The sequence below is a fragment of the Rhipicephalus sanguineus genome, chromosome 4 (assembly GCF_013339695.2).
Source record: "Rhipicephalus sanguineus isolate Rsan-2018 chromosome 4, BIME_Rsan_1.4, whole genome shotgun sequence".
Lineage (NCBI taxonomy): Eukaryota > Metazoa > Arthropoda > Arachnida > Ixodida > Ixodidae > Rhipicephalus > Rhipicephalus sanguineus.
In genome coordinates, this window is record NC_051179.1 from 151,974,130 (window position 1) to 151,997,674 (window position 23,545).

The 23,545-nt window shown below is 46.9% G+C and overlaps 1 protein-coding gene across 1 annotated transcript in view; it reads left to right on the plus strand.

The window, feature by feature from the left end:
- LOC119391751 (mucin-5AC) overlaps positions 1–23,545 on the plus strand; it is a 162,227-nt gene that overhangs the window by 47,532 nt on the left and 91,150 nt on the right. Inside the window, exons 3-4 of the mRNA XM_049415381.1 lie at positions 7,742–7,901; positions 10,834–10,910. Of these exons, the coding sequence (XP_049271338.1) occupies positions 7,742–7,901; positions 10,834–10,910 (237 nt within the window). The remainder of the gene's footprint in view (positions 1–7,741; positions 7,902–10,833; positions 10,911–23,545) is intronic.

Below are 23,545 nucleotides of genomic sequence, written 5' to 3' on the forward strand. Positions count from 1 at the left end.
TATAGAGCGCTAACCATTACATCAGTGCTATACAGGTTGGCGATGCAGGCAGTAAAATTTAAAATAGAAGGGTGGGTAGAACAAAATGATATTTTGGGAGAACTGCAGAATGGATTTCGAATCGACAGGCGGTTAGACGATAATCTGTTTGTTCTTACCCAGTGTATAGAAATATCGAAAATAGAAAACAGACCCTTATACTTAGCTTATCTAGATATCACCGGGGCGTATGACAACGTTAATCAGGAAATTTTGTTGGATATATTGAAAGAAATGGGCATAGGGGACGACTGTATACAGCTTTCGAGGGAAGTATACCGAGAAAATACAGTTTGTATAGAATGGGAAGGAATAAGTAGCAAGGACAGCGTTGAAATTAGCAAGGGGCTGAGACAGCGATGTCCTTTGTCCTCGCTGTTATTCATGCTGTACATGGTGAGGATGGAAAAAGCGCTAGAAGGTAGCAACATTGGATTTCATTTGTCACATAAACAGGTAGGCACGATGGTTGAACAGAAGCTTCCAGGTCTATTTTATGCTGATGATATTGTCTTATTTGCGGACAGTCAAGATGATATACAGCGACTGGCAGATATATGCGGAAGGGAATGTGAGGCACTAGGACTAGGATTTAGTGCAACAAAATATGGATTGATGGTATTCAATGATCACAAAGACCATGCGGTCTTAACACAGGGCCACAAAATACCGAGGGTAAGCGATTACAAGTACCTCGGAGTATGGGTAAATGAGGGGGATAGATATATGGAGGTGGAGGTACAAGAGAAAGCATCGGTAGCAAAGGGAAAGAGGAATGCTGCAATTATGAAGCACAGAGCTTTATGGGGGTACAATAGGTACGAGGTGCTTCGAGGGCTGTGGAAGGGTGTGATGGTCCCGGGGCTTATATTTGGGAACTCAGTGGTGGGCATGAAGTCAGAGGTACAATCAGGAATGGATGCAAATCAAAGGACGGTGGGCCGCCTCGCGTTGGGCGCTCACGGGAAGACGACAAATGAGGCTGTAAAGGGTGATATGGGATGGACAGGCTTTGAAGTGAGGGAAGCTCAGAGCAAAATGAGGTTCGAAGAGAGGCTGAGGAAAATGAAGAAGAGTCGATGGGCATAGAAGGTTTTCAGGTATTTGTATAAAAAAGCGTTGACACGCAGTGGAGAAAAAGAACTAGGAGGCTCACCAGTAAATATACGGCTAGCAGTGCGGGCGATATGGCAACAAGGAGCATTACGCGGAAGGTCAGAGAGGCGGAAAGGACTTATTGGATGGCAGCAATGGAAAAGAAGCCGGCTCTGAGCAACTACCGAAAGGGAAAAAACGAAATAAGTAGGGAAAGGTTTTATGATAATTCAAGGGGAAGCGCTATACTGTTTGAAGCAAGGTCGGGCTGCCTTAGAACGCGTAGTTATAAAGAGAAATTCAGTAACGAAGAAGAACAATGTACATGCTGCGGGGGAACTAAGGAAACGATGGAACACGCACTGATTGAATGTGGCGATATTCACCCAGGTATACGTGTGGGCACGAGTCTACATGAAGCCTTGGGTTTTAGGGACAACAATGGAAAGCTGAACACGTCCGCGATGGAAATAAGAGACGGTTAGAGTATTGGTGGCAGAAATGTAGAGGTAAAGTACAAAAATAAATAATGGGAAAAAATAAGGTCATTCGGCCTTAAGAGGCAGAGAGATGGACCGTGAATTTAAATTTTGGTATAATAACGTAGATTTAATCAATGTAGATAGGGTATTAGGCCAACATGAAACAAGGAAGTTTTTTTTTTTCTTCGAGCCTGGTGGCAGACATGTCACCGCCCCGTTATAAAGGGGACGCTCATAGCATCCATCCATCTATCCAGTCCCGATTGCTGAGACTAGAGCATAAATTTTGAGTTTAGTAATAATTTCGTGAGGCCTGACAAAGATACTTGTGCTGTTGCAGAATGTTTCCCTGCATGCGTATTGCGTGAGTTTTCTAAAAAAAGACAAGGGTACCAACTTTGGAGCGACAGACGATAAAAATGAGTACTGCATGAGTGTGTTCAAAATCCAAGTTGGAGGGATTGAAGCGAAAATTGAAGTTACCTTCGGAATCGCTTCGCGCGTGATGACTCTTAGAAGCCGAAGTTTTAGGCACTAAAAAGCACGTTTTACAGCGAAAGCTCTTATGAGATCATTTCACCGGCCGCTTTTGGCGCCGTAGTTGTTCGCCGCCGTCGCCGCCGCCGCTGGTGTCCGTAACCACTTCCGCTCTAAATAAGAAAAAAAAAATCGAAGAAAAAATTTCTGGATGGACCGAGGTTCGAAGCTGGGCCCTCTGCTTGGGAGCCCAGTATTCAACCTCTGAGCCATGCCGGTGCTTAAAACTGCTTTGCAAAAAGGTCCTATACAGGCTTCATGTCGGGAAGGAACTACATTAACATATGCAATGTAGCGTGGCAGAAGAGTAAAATAAGCACCAAGCGTCACACAACGCGAATTCTGTAACCAGGCGCCACACAATGCGAAATGCGCAACGAGTAGGTTGTTGAATGCTTCCAACCCATTACAAGGGGCTCTGCCATAATTCTTCATCGTCATCAGGCACAGCATCAACAAAGTGCGCATAATGCCTTACATGCGTTTAGCAGATACCACGGCTCTCCGTAGAATGATGAAAAACGGCACAATGCCTGCTGCCCTACTTCTCAAAAATTACAATGATTTAGAGCGTAGTGGGTTCCTCGCAAGTGCACTTGTTTTGGTTGCTAAGGAAGCCCATTAGCGCATGATCCATTCCCTCGGGGTCTCGGTAAAATTACAATGATTTATAGCATAGTGGGTTCCTCGCAAGTGCACTTGTATTGGTTGCCAAGGAAGCCCATAAGCGCATGATCCATTTCCTCGGGGTCTCAGTAAAGTTCCTCGCCCCCCACCCCCGTCTCTTTCCCACGTCAGCTTATGTTATACAGCATGGCGGGAGATGGAAATAGCGACCGGGCGTCACCCAATGCAAATTACATAACTGGTGGGCCGTTTAGAGATTTCAACCCATTACAAAGGGCTGAGCGATAATTCTTCATCGTCATCAGTGGTCGCGTCAGCAAAGTGCACATAATGCCTTACAGGCGTGTAGCTGCTGCCTCGCTTCCCCGCAGAATGACGAATAATGGCTTAGTAGGTGCTTTCCAACTTCACAAAAATTGTGATTTATGACGTAGTGGGTACCTTTTTAGTGTACTTGTATTTGTAGCCCCAAGAGAGCTTAAAACAGGCTCTAGAAACGCCGCTCTTCCAGCTTTCGCTGTGACTGTGCTGCGGTTTCAGCGCAGGCCTGGCATTTTTGGTATCGTGAAAGAGTATTTTACTAATAGAAGAAAGATCGTTTTGCTCTTTAATGTCCCTTTAATATTTCCGAGTCGCAGTCTATGCCTAACATTAAGAAATATCAGCAAGGACAGTTCGTCAGATATCCGATTTCCAATGTCAATGATTGCAAAGCTTCCTGGATGGGGAGCACTTCTGACTGACCTGTTCGCTTCCAATTGCAGTTTAAAGTCGTGTTCGGCAACAGATGTTCTTCAATACGAGGCCCCTGGAACAGCTTTCCCCGGTGTCTCAACCACGTATGCAAACATACTTTCTTTTGTGTAACGCAAGCGCGATATTCAATTCCGGCAGCTGGAAACACTCCTTGGTCGCCATGTCTTGACACCGCATACTCAAGCGCCAGAGGCTGCGACGTCGCAATATATTGATTATATGGTTGAAATCGAGGGAATAAAAAAAGTAGGCAAAATAGCCAAGTAGCCAAGGTATTTTATCTGGTGCCATCGGCCTCAAAAAGTAGTCAAAGTGGCCCAAAGTAGCCAAACCTGGCAACCCTGGTTGTGTCTGTGACTGTATGTGAGGTGCAAACGCTTGGTTTCAGCGCGAGTTTCTGTCTCTGGAGTTTGGACATCCTTGTCGTCTCTGTAACTGTCAGTGGTTGAACTCGAGCTCGCCTCCAATGAAAATCAACGTAGAAACAACCTAGCACCACCTAGCTAAAGCTTAGCAACAACCTTGAAGCAACCAAAAATCAATCCTCATAATCTGTCTAAGGTCTAGAAACAACCTAGAAGCAACCAGATTAGTCTTCAGAATTGTCCAGTTTTGCTTTTTTAAGGCTTGCGCGGCTTTGTGCTTAGTGCAAGCTACGCCATTTTTAACAGGGACGCTGTCCTTGGTCGAACCTTTCATGTGCAGGATCCATGGAAACGCTTGTGGGCATCATAAACGGATATGCGCCAGAGACATTTGGTAAATCTCACTACTCGCCACTGGTCCACTACAAATGAAGCCAACAGTTCGCCGAACAAACGGGTATGCGCCACAGAAAGCTGTGCGGCCTGTCCGAAAACTATCATCATCATAAACGCGTATGGGCCACAGAGATTCATTACACACCACTTACACTAAAAAAGACGAAGTCAACAGTAAGCCAAACAAAGGGCGTGCGCGTTACCACAGTCACACCAGTCACATGATACTTGGTGGTTATAATAGCTGGTGGCTACACAAAGAATGTTTATGGTATAAGGCGGGGCAAAACGCGATAAAAATTTGAAAATAGTGAATATCTTTTTTTTATTTCACTCGTTACCATAAAATGTCAACACAGGAACTTTCTTTTGGGTACAAGGTATGCACTACATAAATATTGCCATGTTGTGATGGTTCAAAATATTATTATAAAAAGAAACAAAAGATGCCCCACATGTCTCATTTTGCCTCAACCTGCGGGGCAAAACGAGACGCTGCGTGATGCAACACGAGACAGCATGAAAAAATTTTATCTTTTCAGTTCTTGCAGTAGAAGCACTTAAAATTCACTTCAATGCATGCAGTCTTTGCACTGCATGCATTGAATCCACACAGAAACCGAGGCTGTGCTGCTCCGAAACTCCTGAAAAGCATTCTGTGCTTTTTTCATGTCGCTTTCCTCCCAGAAAACTGTAGATGATATTGTCTTGTACGTCCGCACCATCCTTAACAAAAAATATCATATATAATGAGCGTAAATAAATGGTCCACTTAATAAGACACTCTGTAAGGCAATTCAATGCTTTTTGTCGCGTTTTGCCCCTCTCACATGCCCGAATTAAAAAAAAAAATTCTCTTTTGGCCCACGGCACCAAATGAAGTAAACTTTTGGTGGCATGTAGCTAGTGGCATAAAGTAACAACATAAATAATTACATTGCTGTACTGATGCCGGAGTAGCTTCATGCACGGATCCCAAAATTTGGCCGAGCAGAATTTCACCCCTTTTTTGTGGGTCCTGAACACACTGACATCAAGTACGGTCTACAGTGAGAACCTCTATGGTTTTCACCTGTGCTGTGATGCTATAACACCGTAAATGCGGGGACGCCTTTGTGCGTTTTCTGATTTTGGACTTATGTTTATTTCTTTCATCTTGTTTTCCACCATGATACACCGCGCCCATCGAACAACATTGCTTTCTTTTAACATATTGTAATGCAATGTCTTTGATCGTTTGCCTTGCAACGCTCGACATCATAAGAGATAGACTTACGGAAAGCCCTTCTGTCGAGCTGGCCTTCAAGCCAGCATGAAGGAATTTTGGCGCGATTCTCAATTTATGAGCGTGCCATCTGCTCAGAGGATGAAGCTATTATCATTATCTGAACACTCAGAGTGTTTTCACTTGAGTTCGTGAACAATGCTTGTGTCTATGACAGCCTGAAATTTATCTGTCTCGCTGGAGTGGTCAATGCCATTAGGAACTAAAGTTTCAGTACTTTCTTTCTCGAGAAAAACAGGCATCAAGAGACGTGCTGTTGCTCACTGATGAGCATCGGCGGACACATAATGGTCTGGTTAGTTTCTGCATGCAGGGAGCAATCGGTTGCGACCTCTTGATCAATCGGTTGCGCTTCGCACTTCACAGCACTCCGTAATCCTAGACATCTGGATTGAGTATCAAGACTACTGCCAATCACCATCTTGTTTAAGCCTCGGTATGAAAAGACCGGGCTTCAGGACTCATAACAAAGTTTTGTGAATGAACGAAAAGCGTGGCTCTTCGACAAGCAGGTCCTGGTGAAATTTGTTGAGCTCAAACTCCTTTCTGCATATACTTTGCAGCATCACCATTGTCGCGTTCTAGCTGGAGCCTCTGTATAAGAGCTTCAACATCTTCGCGTGTTGACCAATGAGCGCCTTGCATTCAAATTCATGAGTTTCTTCTCTCTCTTCCCGTGTGCTTTTTGCTTGTTCTTCTGCCCTTGCTCTAAGTTGCGCGCCCCGCAAACGAAGCTTTTCGCCTGCTTCGATTAGCTCTATCTTCCGTGCATTGAGGTGCCAAAGGTTATTACTGCCGTGCGCGTGCTGGCGCGTTTATGCCACCGTTTTGCCGTCGACGTCGCTCCGATGTCGGGGTATTTCGTGACAACAATCCAACGGCATATGAATCACTAATAGACAGATTTAGTTGTGCTTCCGCGGCAGCTCTGTGGACGCAGCCTGCCAGCCATTTCCCATGGCAGCCTGCGGACGTAAACCAGTTGCAGACGCTCAACTAAATCTCTTCAATATTCAAGCATCAGGTAAGAAAAATTAGTTCACATGACTAAGTGAAATGTTGTGCACAGCTACTAAGCGCACCACATTCTTTCTTAGGAAACGAGTGTACGGTTCGCGTGAATGTGTCCCTCGTATACGGTAATGATAGGCTATGTCAAACGAAGAAACAAACATACAAAACATCAAACGAGGCAGACACAGGCAGGCACAGCGGTGGGGCGTTTCTGAAAGATCAACACCAGTGAAAGATAAGGAACTTATACTGCAAGGTGGGAACAGCATAGGTGAGGTAAAATTCAAGTTCACACAATTTTATTGAAAACCAGCAGATAATGAAGCCAAAGAAGCCAAACCTACGACATTCGGACCCTAGGTTCGGTCCCTGCCAGCGGCAAGTTGTCTTTTAGTCCACTTTACTTTCTTCACATCTATATCACTATTATTACAATACACTTAAAACAGCACAATTACCATAACCTATAGCTTCATTGGCTTTCCTTTTATCAAGTTCACACAGTGTGCTACATACCATAGAGAATGTATACACCAAGTCGTATTACACGTGCATTTCAAGTAAGCAAGTTGTACAACCAGATATAAACAAGCTTACTCCAAAAACAATCGCTGGCACATGTGCCGATTGCGTTACTCGGTTGCGTTGCTGGATGAACGTCAGTAGCGCATGCCAAAGCGCTGCATGGCAACACGTGACGCGAACATTAAGTTAGGGCAGACTTTCCAGTTCGCAACGAACACTTCCAGTAAGAAAACGACACTGCAGCAACCTAGCAACATCGCGAACAGTGCGAAAAATCTGTAGAGCTCACCAATGTGAAGCGATTCAGTATCTTCGTCGTGTAGCTCAGCTGAGAGTGGCAAAGGAGTACAGCCGCGCTTGTCCTTTATAAGGGACGTTTCCACCATTCTTCTCACGAAATTACGGAGGGCGTCTTTAAGCGGGAAATTCTTGCGTACCGGTATGGCTAGAAATACTCTGTGTAGCTTATCTTGAGATTCGAGAAGGCCTGGAAATATTACTTGCAACACACACTCCGCAACCCCGGGCATCAAGCAAACGTGGTCATGCTTGCGAGCGCACGATAAGCACTCTTGCATGTTTTTCTTTTGCAACGACTTTCTGTCTTTTCTCGCATTCAGCATGAAGTTCAGCTTTGCGTAAAGGCCTACGTCTCTACGGTCTGCCTGAATATTCATGTACGTTATGGTCCCCTTCACAAAACACGGAAGAATCGTCTGCTGGCCAAGGGCAAGTTCAAGTTCGGCAAGTGTGTCCACAACATCAGCCGGGGATCGCAAGGTAAGCCGCGAAACGAGCTCAGAGCGGATGTAGTTGGATAACGGAAGGATTGCGATGAGCCACAAACTGTGCACGATAGCGCGAGTTATTGGCCAACGCCGTCTCCGAGGTACAGTTGAGGAAGTCGCATAGAAGGAGGCGAGGAGGAACAAGAAGCTGTGTATAGCTGATCCTGAATTCCACGCGTTCATTTCCTTCTGGTCAGCAATAGCCAACACTAGTATCGCACAAGCCAGTGCAGCTAAGAGCAAGCAGATTGCAAGGTGAGACTCTAAGAGAATGCCGACCACAGAGGTGAGGGAGAATTCTCCACGCTGATTGTAAAACGTTTCGTACTGCTCTTCAATGACCGCAGAAATGTCTAGCAATCTTCCAAAGTCATCGTGCATCGGCCACAGCTCGCCTACCATGTCGAAATATCCTTGCTGGAGTTTTGACACCATCATAGTATTCTGCGCGTTTTCAAAGACCCAATTTATCGATACATTGTATACCCGCAGTGCATCTAAAACAAATAAAACACTGTTTGATACGTAGCCACCATTAGAACCTACATAAATTACTGAATTTCTGAGGTGGTTTTCACCGAGGAAACCTTGATGGATACCACGATACTTGTGGTGGCACTCTCTTGTGAATATCGACAGATCATCAGCAGTTGGAGGTCGAACAAAAGAGCTTCCGATTTGTTTGTCGATGGTGTTTCGAGTGACGTCGCAAGAAAGGTTCTTCCGGTCGGTGTGGCCACGTATTTCTTGAATATGGCCTTCGCTTCATCAGTGCCTTCAATCACTAACCAATCAACCAAGTGTAATGCTCTGGAACGACTGAGGCACGCGATCAGGCAACTGGACACTCTATGGCCAAGGCTTGGTACAATCACGTTCGTCCTGATACCATATGCGGCATTTGCGCCGAGATAACGAAGTAAATGCTTGCTTGGGAGCGTCCACAGCGTTAGAGGCCAATGCAAATGATGCAGCAAGACTTTATCCCCTGTTTCCCAATGGTCTTGCATGTAGCTATTGCCTGGCGATCATGTCTCCCAATGTAAGGCTGAAGAATTTTGACTACGTATTCAGGTGTTTTCTCTTGTGAAACTAAAATATGCGGGTGGATATTCAATAGGATTATGAATACGTAAGCAGCGCGTCTCATTTTTGTAAAGATAGTTAACTTGAACTTGCGATAATAAAATGATTAGTCTCGTCAGTAAGAAGCGTCGGTGGTTTTGTGAAGAGTGATTCTCAGTTCCTGTAGCACTGGTCAAACTTCTCGACTAGTGTGTGTTATATTACCTTATAAATATTTCACGCAGCACACGTGAAAAAACGCAGTAGCTTACCGACACCGACGAAGAGAAACCGAACAGAGATAGAGCATGTCAGGAAAAGACATTTGTCTGCACGAATGGCAGGTGTTACAAAATAAATTAACAATGTCTTGGCTTGCTGTTAGCATAAAGATAACTAACCTGTCATAAATCAGGAAACTACGCAAACAGCACCAATATGCACCAACACTAAAACTTCTTCCTAGCTACCAAAACCACATGCTTGCAGTCAAGTCAGGTAGGCAAAATCAGAGACTACAGGTAGCAAATGAAGCTGCTTGTGGCCTTTGACTCTTAAAGACTCACTTTAAACGTTAGCTCTTCAACGCCCGACAAACCCGCTAATTAAGTTGGGTTAGTGCGCAGCGATTGTGTCAGCTCAGCAAGACACCAGTGCATGTGTACTTTTTTCTAATTGTCATCGTTCTTGCAGTGAGATTTAAGGTATATAGTTTCCAGATGCAGGGGGACCGTCTGACTCCAAAGACGTCCAGGGTAGCTGTAGTCGATTTTTGCCACGGTCAGCACATACACCCACACACACAAAAGATGCTCCGGAAACTCCGCGCCCAGGTGGGCCACCTCAGAGGACCACCTTCGAACTTTGTGAAGTTAACGAACCGGTTATTCACAGTCACCTCGCGCAGCAGCTGGGGAGGCTTATGTCTAGGGCACAAACGCTGCACGTGTGTCTATCGTCTTCTATCGACGCCGCTAAGGAGACCAACTTACAAAAGCATTTGCAACATATAACAGCACGAAGGACGGGACGAAAGACACAAAAACCACAAGACGAGTGCCGAGACGTCATGACGGTGCCGGTCCGAGAAAGCACAAGCTGCACCTTTCTGTTGGCTGGTAGTCGCGCCTGTATAAAAAAAATAGCATTGATCATTCTAACGACGGCGAAAACTGTCTTTGCTTTTCTCGCATAAATTGAGCACACACGTCAGCATCGCCCCTAAGGGTCCTTCCTGTATAAACGCTCTGGCCACATGACCATCGCAGAGCAACCAATGGTACGCAAGCGAACAGTTAGCACATGAAAATGGCTGCCACGGACACTTTAAGCAGCTAACACAAACCGAGGTCCGTCCATATTATGGAATTATAGAAACAGATTATTATGCAAAACTCGCCCTACGGGGTGCTGATTTAAATAAACGCTCGCTTTTAGCATATAGCTGTAACCTGTATTACGCGCAAACTGGAATTTCGTGCAGTACTTGTTTCGCAAGCAACGTGCTCAGCATAAATGCCCATTTTACGTACCCGCGCAATTTTCACCCGCACCTTGGCACGGCTGAAAGTATTGTGGATGTTTTCAACATATCGACAGGGCAGGCTTACCGAAGCCCATTAAAAACTGTCCCCACTGTGAAAAATAAGAAAGAATGTCCATGTCGACCATAGGCGCGACACGTCTGTGTTTTTCCCTTTGAAAGCAAGGGTCTTAGAGCCTTCTCCTACGCGGTTTCGCGTCGGGTGCGTTCTAATATCCACAATGTTGTTTTCGCACATCGCAGATGTGACGCGCCCGCATAATTTCGCGTCCTAAAACACAGGACTGCCACGCTTTACATCGATCCCCCTGCGCAGCTGTTGACTACAGCAGTGCGTACCGGGTGTTTCCAAGAGAGTCGGAACTATGCCAGGGCGATGCAAAAGTGACGCAGGTACGAGAAATAGGAAAACAGGCACACGTCTCAACGTCCGCGTTTCTTTCACACTTCTGTGTCTGTTTCAGCTTCGCGGCGTTGTACTATAATTAAACGCATGACATTCTAACCAGCCTCACCGCAAGCCCTGATCCAAGTGAGACTAGAGTTCTAGAAGAAGAAAGTGCAATTTTTCTTGGAATGTGTGAACGTGAGCTGCTATTAATTGGCACGTGCATAGACAGAGGCGTAAGTGAAATAATGAGAAAAGAAATGCGAAAACTAAGAAAGCTTCCCGAAACAATGTCTACCAGCAATAATAGAAGCTGACGGCAGTTTGGCCTACTAGCTTAAAGTCTCTTGCTTCGTGAACGAATAAAATTTTCTTCCTTTAGAGGTTTTTAGCTTTTACATATACTCTTTAACGTTACCGTGTTACCAAAAGCACCGGATTACGTTTACCATGTTACCAGAGGGAAGGTCTAGGAAAGTTTTAGCTCTCCCCATACCTATGCCAACGTGTACGCTTACGCAAACCACTGAATAATGATGACAACTACATTTAAACTATATTTAATTTATATAAGATTCAATCATCGCGGTGGCAAAATCGTAATAGAGGTCTTTAGCGTCTACGGTATTCCGCTATACGCAAAGGCGTGTAGGAATACCGGGTTGCCGGACGATGGTATCAGACTTTGTGGAGTTTCGTATAACCACATTCATAGACAAGTGTGTTTTCGCCTAGTTTTTTTTAGGGTAAAAAGGTGAAAAGGGCAACTAATTTGTAATTACACCGCTACAAGGAATTTACACGAGAACTGTTTTTTACACCAGATTGTCAATAACAATCTTGCGCTTCCTTGGTTCATCTCGGTCCCGCTAGTTGGCAGTACCTATCCAACCGCTTGGGAGCTTTACGCTTCTGACGTTTACGACATCGGTGTTCTATAGGTGACTCTAGCTTCGGTAATCCGACTCAGACAACGTGGTCGTATGAATTGGCCCTCGAAATTCGGCTTATGTTGGCTCGGTGGTGGAGCCTCCGTAAAGCGTATATCACGAGTAGCCACGAACGGAGAGAATTCACGAGATATGGCGGTAAACGTAAAGTGTATCCCCCGACTGGTTTACGTTCCGTGAAAGCATGTATACCTTCAGTAAAGGTGCGCGCATGCGCAGATTTCATCAGCTATTCCGGTAACACGGTAAGGTGAAAAGTATGCGGACAAGCTGAAAGCCTCTTTTCCTTTTACAAGGATACTGAACAAAACTTTTGCCGCCGAGATTTTTAGGCCAAGCGAAAGGTTGGGTGCTGAAAGTGGTTAACAATACCTTGTTTTCAGGCAGGATCGGGCAGAGAAAAATCAATTTAATACATTATAGAGCGGTAGCCCCGCTCCGTCCTCTCGGTAGTCTCCCACTCCTCCCGGTACCAACCCAGAAGGCGCCTTCATGGATGAATCTGACCTTCAGTATCCGCCAAGGTCAACGCCGGCGAAGTACTGCAGCGAAAACACTAGAGCGGCCCGTTCGTGCAAATGTAGACGGGCTGAAATTGAGTCTTTCCTGCCCAAGGCGCTGACTGCATCTAAGTTCAGAAAAGAAAGGAGGTTAGAGGACAATCTATATTCTCATTGACGTTGTATCAGTAATGGCGGCTGACCGACAGAAGACGCCAGCTTATGCCGAGGGAAGAAAAGCGTAATAATTTATTGCGTCATATTTAAAGCCACATTGGGCGAGGAGGGTAGCGTGAAAAGAAAGGGAAGGAAGTTAGTACAAAATGAAACACCGGCACGTTTGTGCTCAAAACCAAAGTGGGCGCACAAGCAGACGGTTCTTCGGTTCTCGGTGCATGCCTCAACCGTGCCGTAAGGAAACGAATGACTGCGCACGCAACATTGGCAGTTTCAAACTATCCTAGAATGCCTACTGCAAGTACAGTTGTTAAGTTTCCCCTACCCCATAATTCTAACTTTTGCGAATCAGCGAAGGCCCCACTACGCGTCCGTAAACGCAACACGCGAACCTACTCAGCTGGTCACTTTGTTGATGCTTTTGCAGCTGATGATGTTTCGATATGTCTGAGTGCTGTGTAATGGGTGGTCCTTTAAAACACCTACTCGTTGAGCAATACGCATGTTTTGACTCCTGGTGCGATTCTACGCTTTTGCCACACAATATTACATGCGTTAAGGAGACTCCTCCCACTCATGTCATTCATATAGTGTTTTCTTCAAAAGCAGTTTCATACAAATGGCTATACAGCTACAAGACTTTTATCAACAGCTACAGTTCCAGCCGGACTGGTATCCACTGTTCATGAAATGCACTGCTCTGATTCCCCTTTAGAACACAGTGTTATTTGTAACTACGTTTTTGCACGTATATGTACCGCAGAGCACATAAGCGCGAAGACGAACGGCACAAAGTGGACGGCAAAGCACTTTGTCGCCAACTACGTGTCTTTCGTCTTTGTCCTGCCTTACTCTGTTGTAAAACACATAGCAAGGCCTAAGCGCCGAAAAGAAAAAAAAAATAAAGCTACAGAAGATGTGGGTCACGGGTGTCAGCTCTGTACGTGCAGGTTTCGCGAAGCTGTAGTGTGCACCACTGACTTCGTCGTAGCGCATGGACTCGGATGAAAGTGCGAAGGCCTCGTCGAGGGCTCAGAGGTAACACGAAGCGGCGGGTCGAACGAGTCTCTCTCCGTGGTCTGTCTATTGCGAAGCCGCGTGGATTAATGTGACACGAACCCACACCACGTCAGGACAAGGGATCTCTCTCTGTACGCACCACAACACGGTCTGGCTGCGTTGGTTTACCTCTCGCGTCTCGCTTGACCAAACACGCGACGGCCAAGCTTTTCGGCCCGAAAGCTGATGTGGAAATTAATCCCCTCGGGACCGGGAGCGCAAGCACGGCAAGCGTTGCAACACTGCAGAGCACGATGGCCAGCAACGGTGCTGCACGGGGTGAACAGCATCTCGTGGGGGCGCTGACGCGTTGCGCACTCCGGCCCCGTTACTCAACGAACACGCCAAGCCTAGTTTTTACGGCTGCGGGTCGTTTGATGCCGACTACGAGTCGAGCCGTTGGCTATATGCTGTAATTTGAGGTGTTGCCATAGGCGTACATGAGAGCATAGATTCTTCTATATATACCTTAAAGTATATAGGAGGTAATGATGAGAAATAGAGCCCACGTCTGGTTAAAAGGCAACCGAAAAAAAAAAATTCACCCACGATTGCAACATTGCCAAATGCGAATTCTGAGTGCAGTTTCGTGTTGGGGCAAGGCCAACTGTTTGAAGTTTTGTCTTTCCGCATGGTATCGACTACGCCATAAATCATAATTTTGTGAAGTAGAGAGCACCCACTACGCCATTATTCGTCTTTCTGCGGATAAGCGAGGTACCCGCTACACATCTGTAAGGTATTATGTGCACTTTGTTGGTGCTGCATGTGGCTGATGGCGATGAAGAATTATGGCTGAGCACTTTGCGGTGGGTGGGAAGCATTAAATCACATGCTCGTTGCCGAATTAGGATTGTGTGATGACGGTTCTTATTTTACTCTTCTGCCACGCTATATTACATAGGTTAACGCGATTCCTTGCAAGACATGACGCCTGTATAGGGTCTTTTTGCAAATGATTTTGAAGCACCAGCGTGGCTCTGTGGCAGAACTGCCACGCAGAGGGCCCGAGTTTAAATCCCTTTTGATCCTGGGTATTTTCCCTCATGTAATTGTTTCGTAGCTATCGGTTACATTTTCATGTCTATCGGTTACGCCAGCAACGACGACGCCGCTCAACGCAGGAAGGGGCGCCTAAGAGCTGCACTCTAAAAATGCCTGAGATCATAAGTAACCAGATGAATCCAACATACATTCAAGCCAAGGAAGTTGTGCGTTCGGTTCCTACCGACGGAAAGGGTGTTTTTTCGCCCACTTTAATTAATTTCGGTTGGATATTTCAATCGACTGTCCATTGCAGTTACTACATAATTACTACATAGCACTTAAAAAACATGCTTTCCTGGGCTTGAATTTCTGTTTGATTCATGTGGTTGTGTCTAACAAAGAAACGAGTCCTTTCAACAATTACCCTTCTTGAAACTATAAATAAAATTAGGCTGTTTACAATTCTGGGGTATTCAGCCTCAAAACCACCACGTGATTGTGACCCCGGGTCCTCGAGCATAGCAGCGCTATATCGTATCCGCTAAGCTACTACGGCGTCTAACTGGCGTTCGCCGTAAAACCTGGGCAGGGAAAGCGCACCAACTTCGTTTGTTTGGCTTACCTTATCAAGTCATTTGAAACTCAAATAACTGTACAAGCGGGATAAAAAATTTCGGCATCGATGTCATGCGAAGCATGCAGCTGGAAGGTAACTGTGGAGCAATTTCTATACTATTGAGCGAAACGTTACTAAGTGACGCTAAAGATATTGCCACGCCCATTCTTGTTTCATGTTATGTTTTTTGGGTTTGACCAGCAAGGACGGTTATCAACGCTCGAGGCTGTCCGTGAAGTAGTGTTCGAGAAGCTTCTCGATTGTAGTAGATCGTTTTGTTAAGATTTCGCGCCGCACGCGAATGTTCCAGCTTATCGAGAGATAACGCCGCCACCAGCGATATCGCGGAAAGTTCGATAGCGGTATAAAAGCCGACGCACTTAGCCGCTGGTCAGTTGATCGACGGTCGACGCTCTGTTCGACGCTATCAGTGTATGCTGTAGTTTGAGTTTCAGTTTCCCGGCACACAAGTTCGGCCAAATAAACAGTTTCATATCGGACGTGCTGACTGCTGTCTTCGTCGACGTCACGACACAGTGACAATATGTACGAATCTTATTCGCACAAATATGTCGAAGGGGCATGTGTTATATAACCAGGTGTTTACAGTTATATAACGAGTTGTTTACAAATATGTCGAAGAGTCATGTGTTATATAACCAATTGTTTACTCTTGCGTAAGATGTGAACAGCAGCATGGGTATTACCGACACCAGAAGCACACACATGTGGGCTTATATTGCCCAGTTATGACGAAAACGCCACACGCTCATGAACCCCGCGTGTAGGTGTGCAAGGGGTTCTTGACAGTTCTTGAGCAATGTCACCATCACCGTGATACCAGCAGCTGGACATGACTTGTTTTGTATCCGTCGTGATCGCGGTGACGGGCGTCTATGTGTAGTGAAATATGAGGTATAGTACCGCTTGGAAACCATGGATGCCTCATACGAAGAAATTATCTGTCCTGTCCTGGACGTGGGAACGAGGTCTTGTGATGCGCTGACACAGAAAACGTCTCTATGTAGTGTAAGAACCAGGCGTTGTGGATTTTGATAAATCGATGTTGATGTCACGACAATGATGAGGGGCATGATCCTGTCGGCAGAGTTAATGTAGGAAGCATTCACCCCCGTTTTTTGCGTAGTCGACGAGGTACGTTGATAAGAACCACTAGATGGACTCCTTTGCGCTCAGGTTCAAGTATATGGTGGCGAGCGCAATGTCTTAGTTTGATGATATGCGCAACTCAGATGTCGCCGCTTCGGGCTTGTCTGTGTGTGCTCGGTGTCTTGCGGCCCGCGAAGTGTGATGCGGCCTACGTCGAAGTTGTGCATCACCGTGTTCTGATGTATGGCCGCTGCTGAAATATTTTTGTTTATGTATATTTTGACAATAATTATTTATCAAGATAGCTAATTACGAATTGTTGTAAGATGGATAGTAAACGCTACAACCACAGCTGACGTTACACCACAGCTGTTGTACTAGGTGAGTGATCATGATATCTATTCTCGCAATACGTGGGATGTGCCGAAATTTCAATGTGTATGCTCGCTTGCTGTTTTGATTGAGCCTGTGAGTCACCTGTGACGCTTACCCGCAACATGAACTGCGGTGTGCGGGTATGCGCACGTGTGACTGAGGGAAAAGGCTTCATGACGTACGCGATAGGCGTTTGCATTATCGTGTCATGACCAGTGAATCGTTTCGTCATACACTGATGCCCTACTATGCCAATTTCGTATGTACAGAGAGACATAGAGAGAAGAGCAAAGGAAACGCACGGAAGCAGGGTGGCAACCGATTTGCTACCCTACACGGAGGAGGGGAGAGGGGAGAAAATGAATAGAGAAATAGGATAGACGGCCGCCTGTTGCACATGTGGGAGGCCAAACGATCATTACAGCCCAGGTGGCAGAAACAAAGACAAACAGGAAGTTGCGTAAACGCGTTGCGTTACTCAACAAACAAATTCAACAACATCGCAGAAGTCTTAGTAAACAGCAATGGACGAGATCTGCAACACGATGGACGGACGGATTGGCACGGTCACACGTGGCGTCTGCTCCGACGTCTGCTAGACCCGACCAAGACCACGGTAACATATAGAAAAACCGTGCGCAGGATAATACACCACACACACACACCACACACCCACACACACACACACCACACACACACACACACACACAAACACACACACACACACACACACCACACACACACACACACACACACACCACACACACACACACACACCACACACACACACACACACACACACACACACACACACCCCAACACACACACACACACCACACCACACACACACAACACACACACCCACACACACACAACACACACACACACACACACACACACAACACCAAACACACCACACACACACACACACACACACACAAACACCACACACAAGCACATCAAGACGAAGAAGAAATCCTCTCCGAGCTCTGCGACAGGTACGCTTCTCAGAACCAGGTCATTCCACACGCGGAATACATGGGAAAACTGAACCCTCTCTGGATAGAGACTTTGACGAGGCGGAAATCTGGGCCGCTCTGCAAAAGCTCAGCAGCAAATCGGCCCCGGGACCGGACGGCATAACCAATAAGCCCTTCGTAACTTAGACAACGATACCGTCACCGAACTGACCAAGTACATCAACGAATGCTGGACCCGAGTATCCATACCTGACCAATGGAAAAGAGCGAAAATGGTGCTCATCTTCAAGACCGCAAAACCCCCAAATCTTGCCGACCTTCGCCCCATATCCCTTACGTCGGGCGTCGGAAAGTTGATGGAACACGCCTTCCTCAGTCGTATCAACGCACACTTGGACGAGATCGCAGTGTATCCGGACAGCATGCTCGGGTTTCGAGCTCATCTCTCCACGCAGGATGCAGTGTCGAAAATCAAACACGGGATACTTGACAACAAGACGAGGAGTATGAGGCTCTTCTAGGATTAGACCTCAAGAAAGTCTTCAAACAGCGCAGCCCACGCAGCCATTCTACGCAACATAGCCGCCATAAATCTAGCACAACCGAGCGTACAACTACGTTCAGGATTTTCTCGCAAACAGGAGAGTCGTGTTAACGCTGGGCAAACTCGCATCTGAAGACAGCACCCGAAGGCATGGGCCACGTCGGCACCCCACGGGCTCCGTCATCTCGCCGATGCTCTTTAATCTCATTATGATCGGCCTCCCCGAACGCCTAAACTCCCATAGAGGGAGTGCATCACGCCATAAACGCAGACGACATTACGATTTGGGTATGCGAGGGAAGCGACGGAGAAATCTGGCAGCGTCTACAGGCCGCGGGTTGAGGTAGTGGAACAGTCCTCGTAGGAACCAGTTTTCTCTACTTGCCGAAAAATGGGAACTTCTCGCCAAGATACGTTTTCTATCCCGACGCGTACCCCGGCGACACGTGCCCCACGTGCGGATACATGGCGACACTCACACACGTGCTCTGGATGTAGAAACGCTCATCCCGGCTCTACCTCAGACAGTGGGAGACGCCCTCAGAAGCTCGCTTCTCGCCGACCAGCAATGGGCTGTCCACGAGGCCCATGAAGAGGCCGCCAGGTATTCTCTGGCGGTCCCTGCGTGGGAGAGGCCCGCCACGCGCTAAGCTCGTGCTGAAGGACATAAATATTTTCCAATCCAATCTCCTCTGCTGCCCGATGCTTAAGACCCCCAAGTGTTAAATCCGGCATGCTGAGTACGAAGAAATTTGCGTACGCACCAAAGAGGGACAAGAAATGCCCAGGGTCAAGCAGATTGAGGTGCTCGGACTCATAATGGAATCTAATGGCGCCAACGGAGCAACGATCAGGAATCTGGAAACTAAAGTGACGACACGATGAGGCTCATCAGAAGAATCACCAAGAGACATCGGGGTATGAGGAGGCCAGTGTCGTCAGACTCATAGACTCCCTCGTCATTAGTCACGTAACCTACGAGACCGCCTACCACAACTGTTACACTGCTTAAAAGAACAAGCTTAACATTCTAATTAGAAGAACACACAGATGGCGCAGGGCCTTCCAGATATAACTTAACAAGGTGTGGGTTCGAGCTAGTTGGTACTCCATGATCAACACTTCTTGCGCAAAATTTTCTCAGACAACGGATCCTGCGTGGAGGCAGCAAAAATGCAACGGGAGGGCAGCAACTGCGTGAGCATGACGTCAGTGTCGTTGACACAGAAGGAAATGGCCTTCTTGGAAGGAACACTACATTTGGGGAGGGAGTAGCTGATGCGCGCTGACACACTGCACACCTGTGCCATTGGTTTTTCTTTTGTTATAGTCATATTGTGTACATATATATATATGTCACTTGTTGAATAAAAATCAGTTGGAAGTTTGCGCCCGTCCGTGTCTGTCTCGTCCGTTGTCTGAAAAATTTGCGCAAGAAGTGTTGACCTTCCAGATAGCACGAGCACGGAACTTTTACTACGGCTGGGTATCCACAATAAGCTCGAAGAGTAATTAAAGGCACAATAAATCTCGCAACTCTAGAGACTAACCAGGACACGAACGGGCAGGAACGTCCTAGACAAACTGGGAACAGCCTATCAAAAGGAGCACGGCGACAAGATATCCCTCCCCAGCTCTATCAGAGAAAAGCTCCAGGTGGCTAACGCACCTAAGAACATGCATCCCGAACTCAATCAGGGTCAAGAGACAGTAGAGCCGGTATATACTACAAACCTTCGGTAGGGACAAGGAAGCGCGTTTTGTAGACGCAGCAGAATACGCGGATCGACGAGTCTTCGCAGCGACAGTCCGCAAGACTGATAAACAATTCGTCAGCTCGTGTAGTGTACGCGGCAAAGACCCTGACATAGCGGAAGCAGTGGCTATCGCCCTAGCCATCGTTTGCCCCGGTTGCAGATACGCGTATGTACCAAGCTACTCGCAGGCGGCGGTGCAAAATTATGCACAAGGCAGAATTTCGCCTGAGGCCGCGGCTATCCTCAAAGCCAACGCGAACTGTATCATCTCTGAAGAGACGGAAGAAGGACGCAGCATTATATGGTTTCCGGCTCATACGTCCGCCCACACCCCGTACCCAACCTCAATAGAGAGCGGTCTCACGTTCCGACCCCTGTAAAAACGACCCCCCCCCCCCAAGCCCCAAACTCGACAGGGGCCAACCCACACCTTCCTCAATCCCTTTCATCTTAGGAGCATATACCCAGACATCTCTTCAGATGACAACTGCAAATATGCGGCTGTACTCGCGCATCTCTTAGGCACATTCTCGGGGAATGTGCGGTTATAGAGAAGAAAATGCAATCTCCCCAGGTGAAGCTGCGGCGCGGTAAACGGCCGCACTGCTCAGGTCAAACCTCCAGGGTAAACTGTGGGCCATCCACCAAGCCCGTGCGGCGAGGAGACAGGGTCTCCGGTCCTCCTCGGGAGTGCCTAGGCCCAGACCATGAATTTGTCGGAGTTCCTAAAAAAAGTTGTTACCACCACCTCCTGGGGGTAACACCGCCAGGAGGTGGTAAAGACAGGGAAACTAATACGCTCGCATGCATAGCAGCGTCCATCGCGCATACCGGAAGGTTTCAAACTGCGAACTGTTACAAGTACGATTCAACTACGCCTTTCTTATATAAAGTACACTGCAACCCATGATGTTAATGAAGGCTTGCAAGCAGTAGCTTCAAGGTATCCAGGACTTGCAGTTCACTTCGAACTGACGGGTTGTCATTCTGGTGAGGGTGTGCGCATTGTGCTTATCAGCGACACAACACAGCGATGAACGTCGGTCTTCGTTGCGGAGATCGTCATTGGAATCTTGTGCCGGCTTTCTGTGAGTACGCATGACGGCCAAGTGAATCCGCCGCCGCTTTCATGGCCTCTGCTTCTTTTCGGCTCTCCTAAGTACTCGTGGCTGGCGGTGATGGCGGTGGCGGCAGTGGGGGTAGCTGTCGGCAAAGAGAATTCCGGTGGTCCGATGGAGTAGGAGATCGCGGTGACGGTCCAGATTGAGCAGCAGTTTGTTAGGCCTCTGTCGGCAACGGGTACGTGATTGTCGCTTTTGACGACATCAGCGGACTCTTTGTATGTCGAGCCACCCTTTACCATCTGTTCAATACGCTCCATTCTTTTCTCTTTAATGGACAGCCCCTTGAAGAAGCTTCATGCGATCCATGGCAGTTGGGACATTTCAGGGCAGTTGCTCGACAGAATTCTGCATTGTGGGGCTCTGCACATCGGCGAGGAGGCGACCAGGTGAGCGCCCAGTCAGTAGATAGATAGATAGATAGAGATAGATAGATAGATAGATAGATAGATAGATAGATAGATAGATAGATAGATAGTAGATAGATAGATAGATAGATAGATAGATAGATAGATAGATAGATAGATAGATAGATTTCGCATTTAAAGGACACACAAGAGTAACAGCGCGAAGACAGTTGAAGGGCAGACAGTTAAAGCGAATTTCTGTTAACCCATATGCCCAAACTGAGAAAAAATGACAAAACAAATATTTTTTTTTTCACAAAAAGTGTACTTCTACCCTCAAAAGAAAGCACAAGTTCTTTATTTACTGCCAGGTAAACGCAACACTGTTTTTCAAGCCGTCTTATACATGGGTAGCCAGCGCTGCCCAGGTGGCGCGCCTAAAATGTACAAGCTGCGCCGCCCTGGCGAGCTAGCTGAGAACATCTAGTAATACAGAGCCGCCGCGAGGCGTTACGACGGCATGTTTCAACTTGCCCTCCACATACCTCGTGGCACGTTCAAACGCATGCTGAACGTCATTCGGACACTACCGCGGCTTTTGCTAGATGTGCGTTCGTTTGTAGGTACTTTGGAACGCGCAAGACTAGTGAAGATCGGGACACTTCACTGCACTATGGCGCAGCGGGCGAGCAGCGAGCCACCGATTATTCTCCGATGCGGTTTCAGCGATGTGATTGTGTGCGGACGTGTACCTTCGCGAGAGTGTGCTGTCGAAAGGACGGAAGCTGTCCAATGCGATGTCTCTGACGTGGACGAAGCTGTTTTTCGCAGAGACTGCGATTGATACCTTTCGGCGAAGTGTCAAGCACCGTACGACGTAAACTACAGGTAAGTGTGTTCAAATTGCGCTAGAAAGCTCGACGGTGTATGCAGTGTGCTCGTTGTGCACCCGCTTTGAAATAAAATTAGTGCCTCAGGCAGCACCGAGAATATTCAGCCAGCGGAAGCGTAGCCAGAAATTTTTTTGGGGGGGGCTCAACCATCCTTTTTTTATGTTCGTGCGTGCGTATGTATGTGTGCGTGTATATATACACGTGCAAAATTGAAAAATTTCAAGGGAGGGGGGTTTCAAACACCCCAACACCCCCCCCCCCCTGGCTACGCCCTGAAGCCCAGTGAGTGACATCTGCTTTGAGCGAGCATATCGCATTTACGTAATCTGTAGTTACAGCTCTCGTACTGTATTACAGAAGCTGTTTCGCTACACGCTTTCCTTTGCGGTGTTTAACGGCTTGCATGTGCCCACTAAATGCTAGTATCGCAGTCTTTAAAAAGAAACGTTTTTGTAGCTGACGGTGAAGCGTGAAATAAATGCAAAAAGGCCGGTGAAAGTGGAGATCAGTGGTGTTAGCGGAAATACAAGTATGTCGCAGGTCTCGTGCTTTAACGACTTCGACTCGCCATCATCTGCAGACCGTTTGCAAACCTTGCGATCGGCCGTCGTCTAAGCCTGATACTTAAAAAATGCCTTTGAGGAACCTAGTGGTAATTGACTTCGTGGTGGTTCCGAGTTTGACATGCAGTGTGTGATCAGCAATGGAACATGCGTAGACAACACGGTTTTTCTAGCGGTCATGGATTTGTAACCAATCTAGAGCTGTGCACGTGACAGTGACGTATAATACCGTTTTACTCGAATGTAACGCGCGTTGTTTTTTTTCTAGATTTTCGCAACCTAAAGTCAACCCTCGCGTTACAATCGAATACCGAAATTCTATTTTTTCTTCCTGGACGTAATGAAATGTCACCCCTGGCGTTGCAATCGTGGTCATGTTACAATCGAGTAAATACGGTATGTGTAATGTACGGCGCGATGCTTACGCAACCTAAGCTGTTATGTGTTTTCTCTAAATTTTTCAAGGCCAGTTTCAAATAAAAGATTGTGATGTTTTCCAGAGCGCTCAACCCGTGTGCATCGGTGGAAAGCAAGGGCCGAATGGAGTCAACTATGCTCTGGACTATATTTTTTTCAGTTAATAAAGACATTTGTGATTGTGGTATTTGTGAATACAACAATACCGCCGGCCTCGACGCTTCTTTTACCTCGTTTGATGATC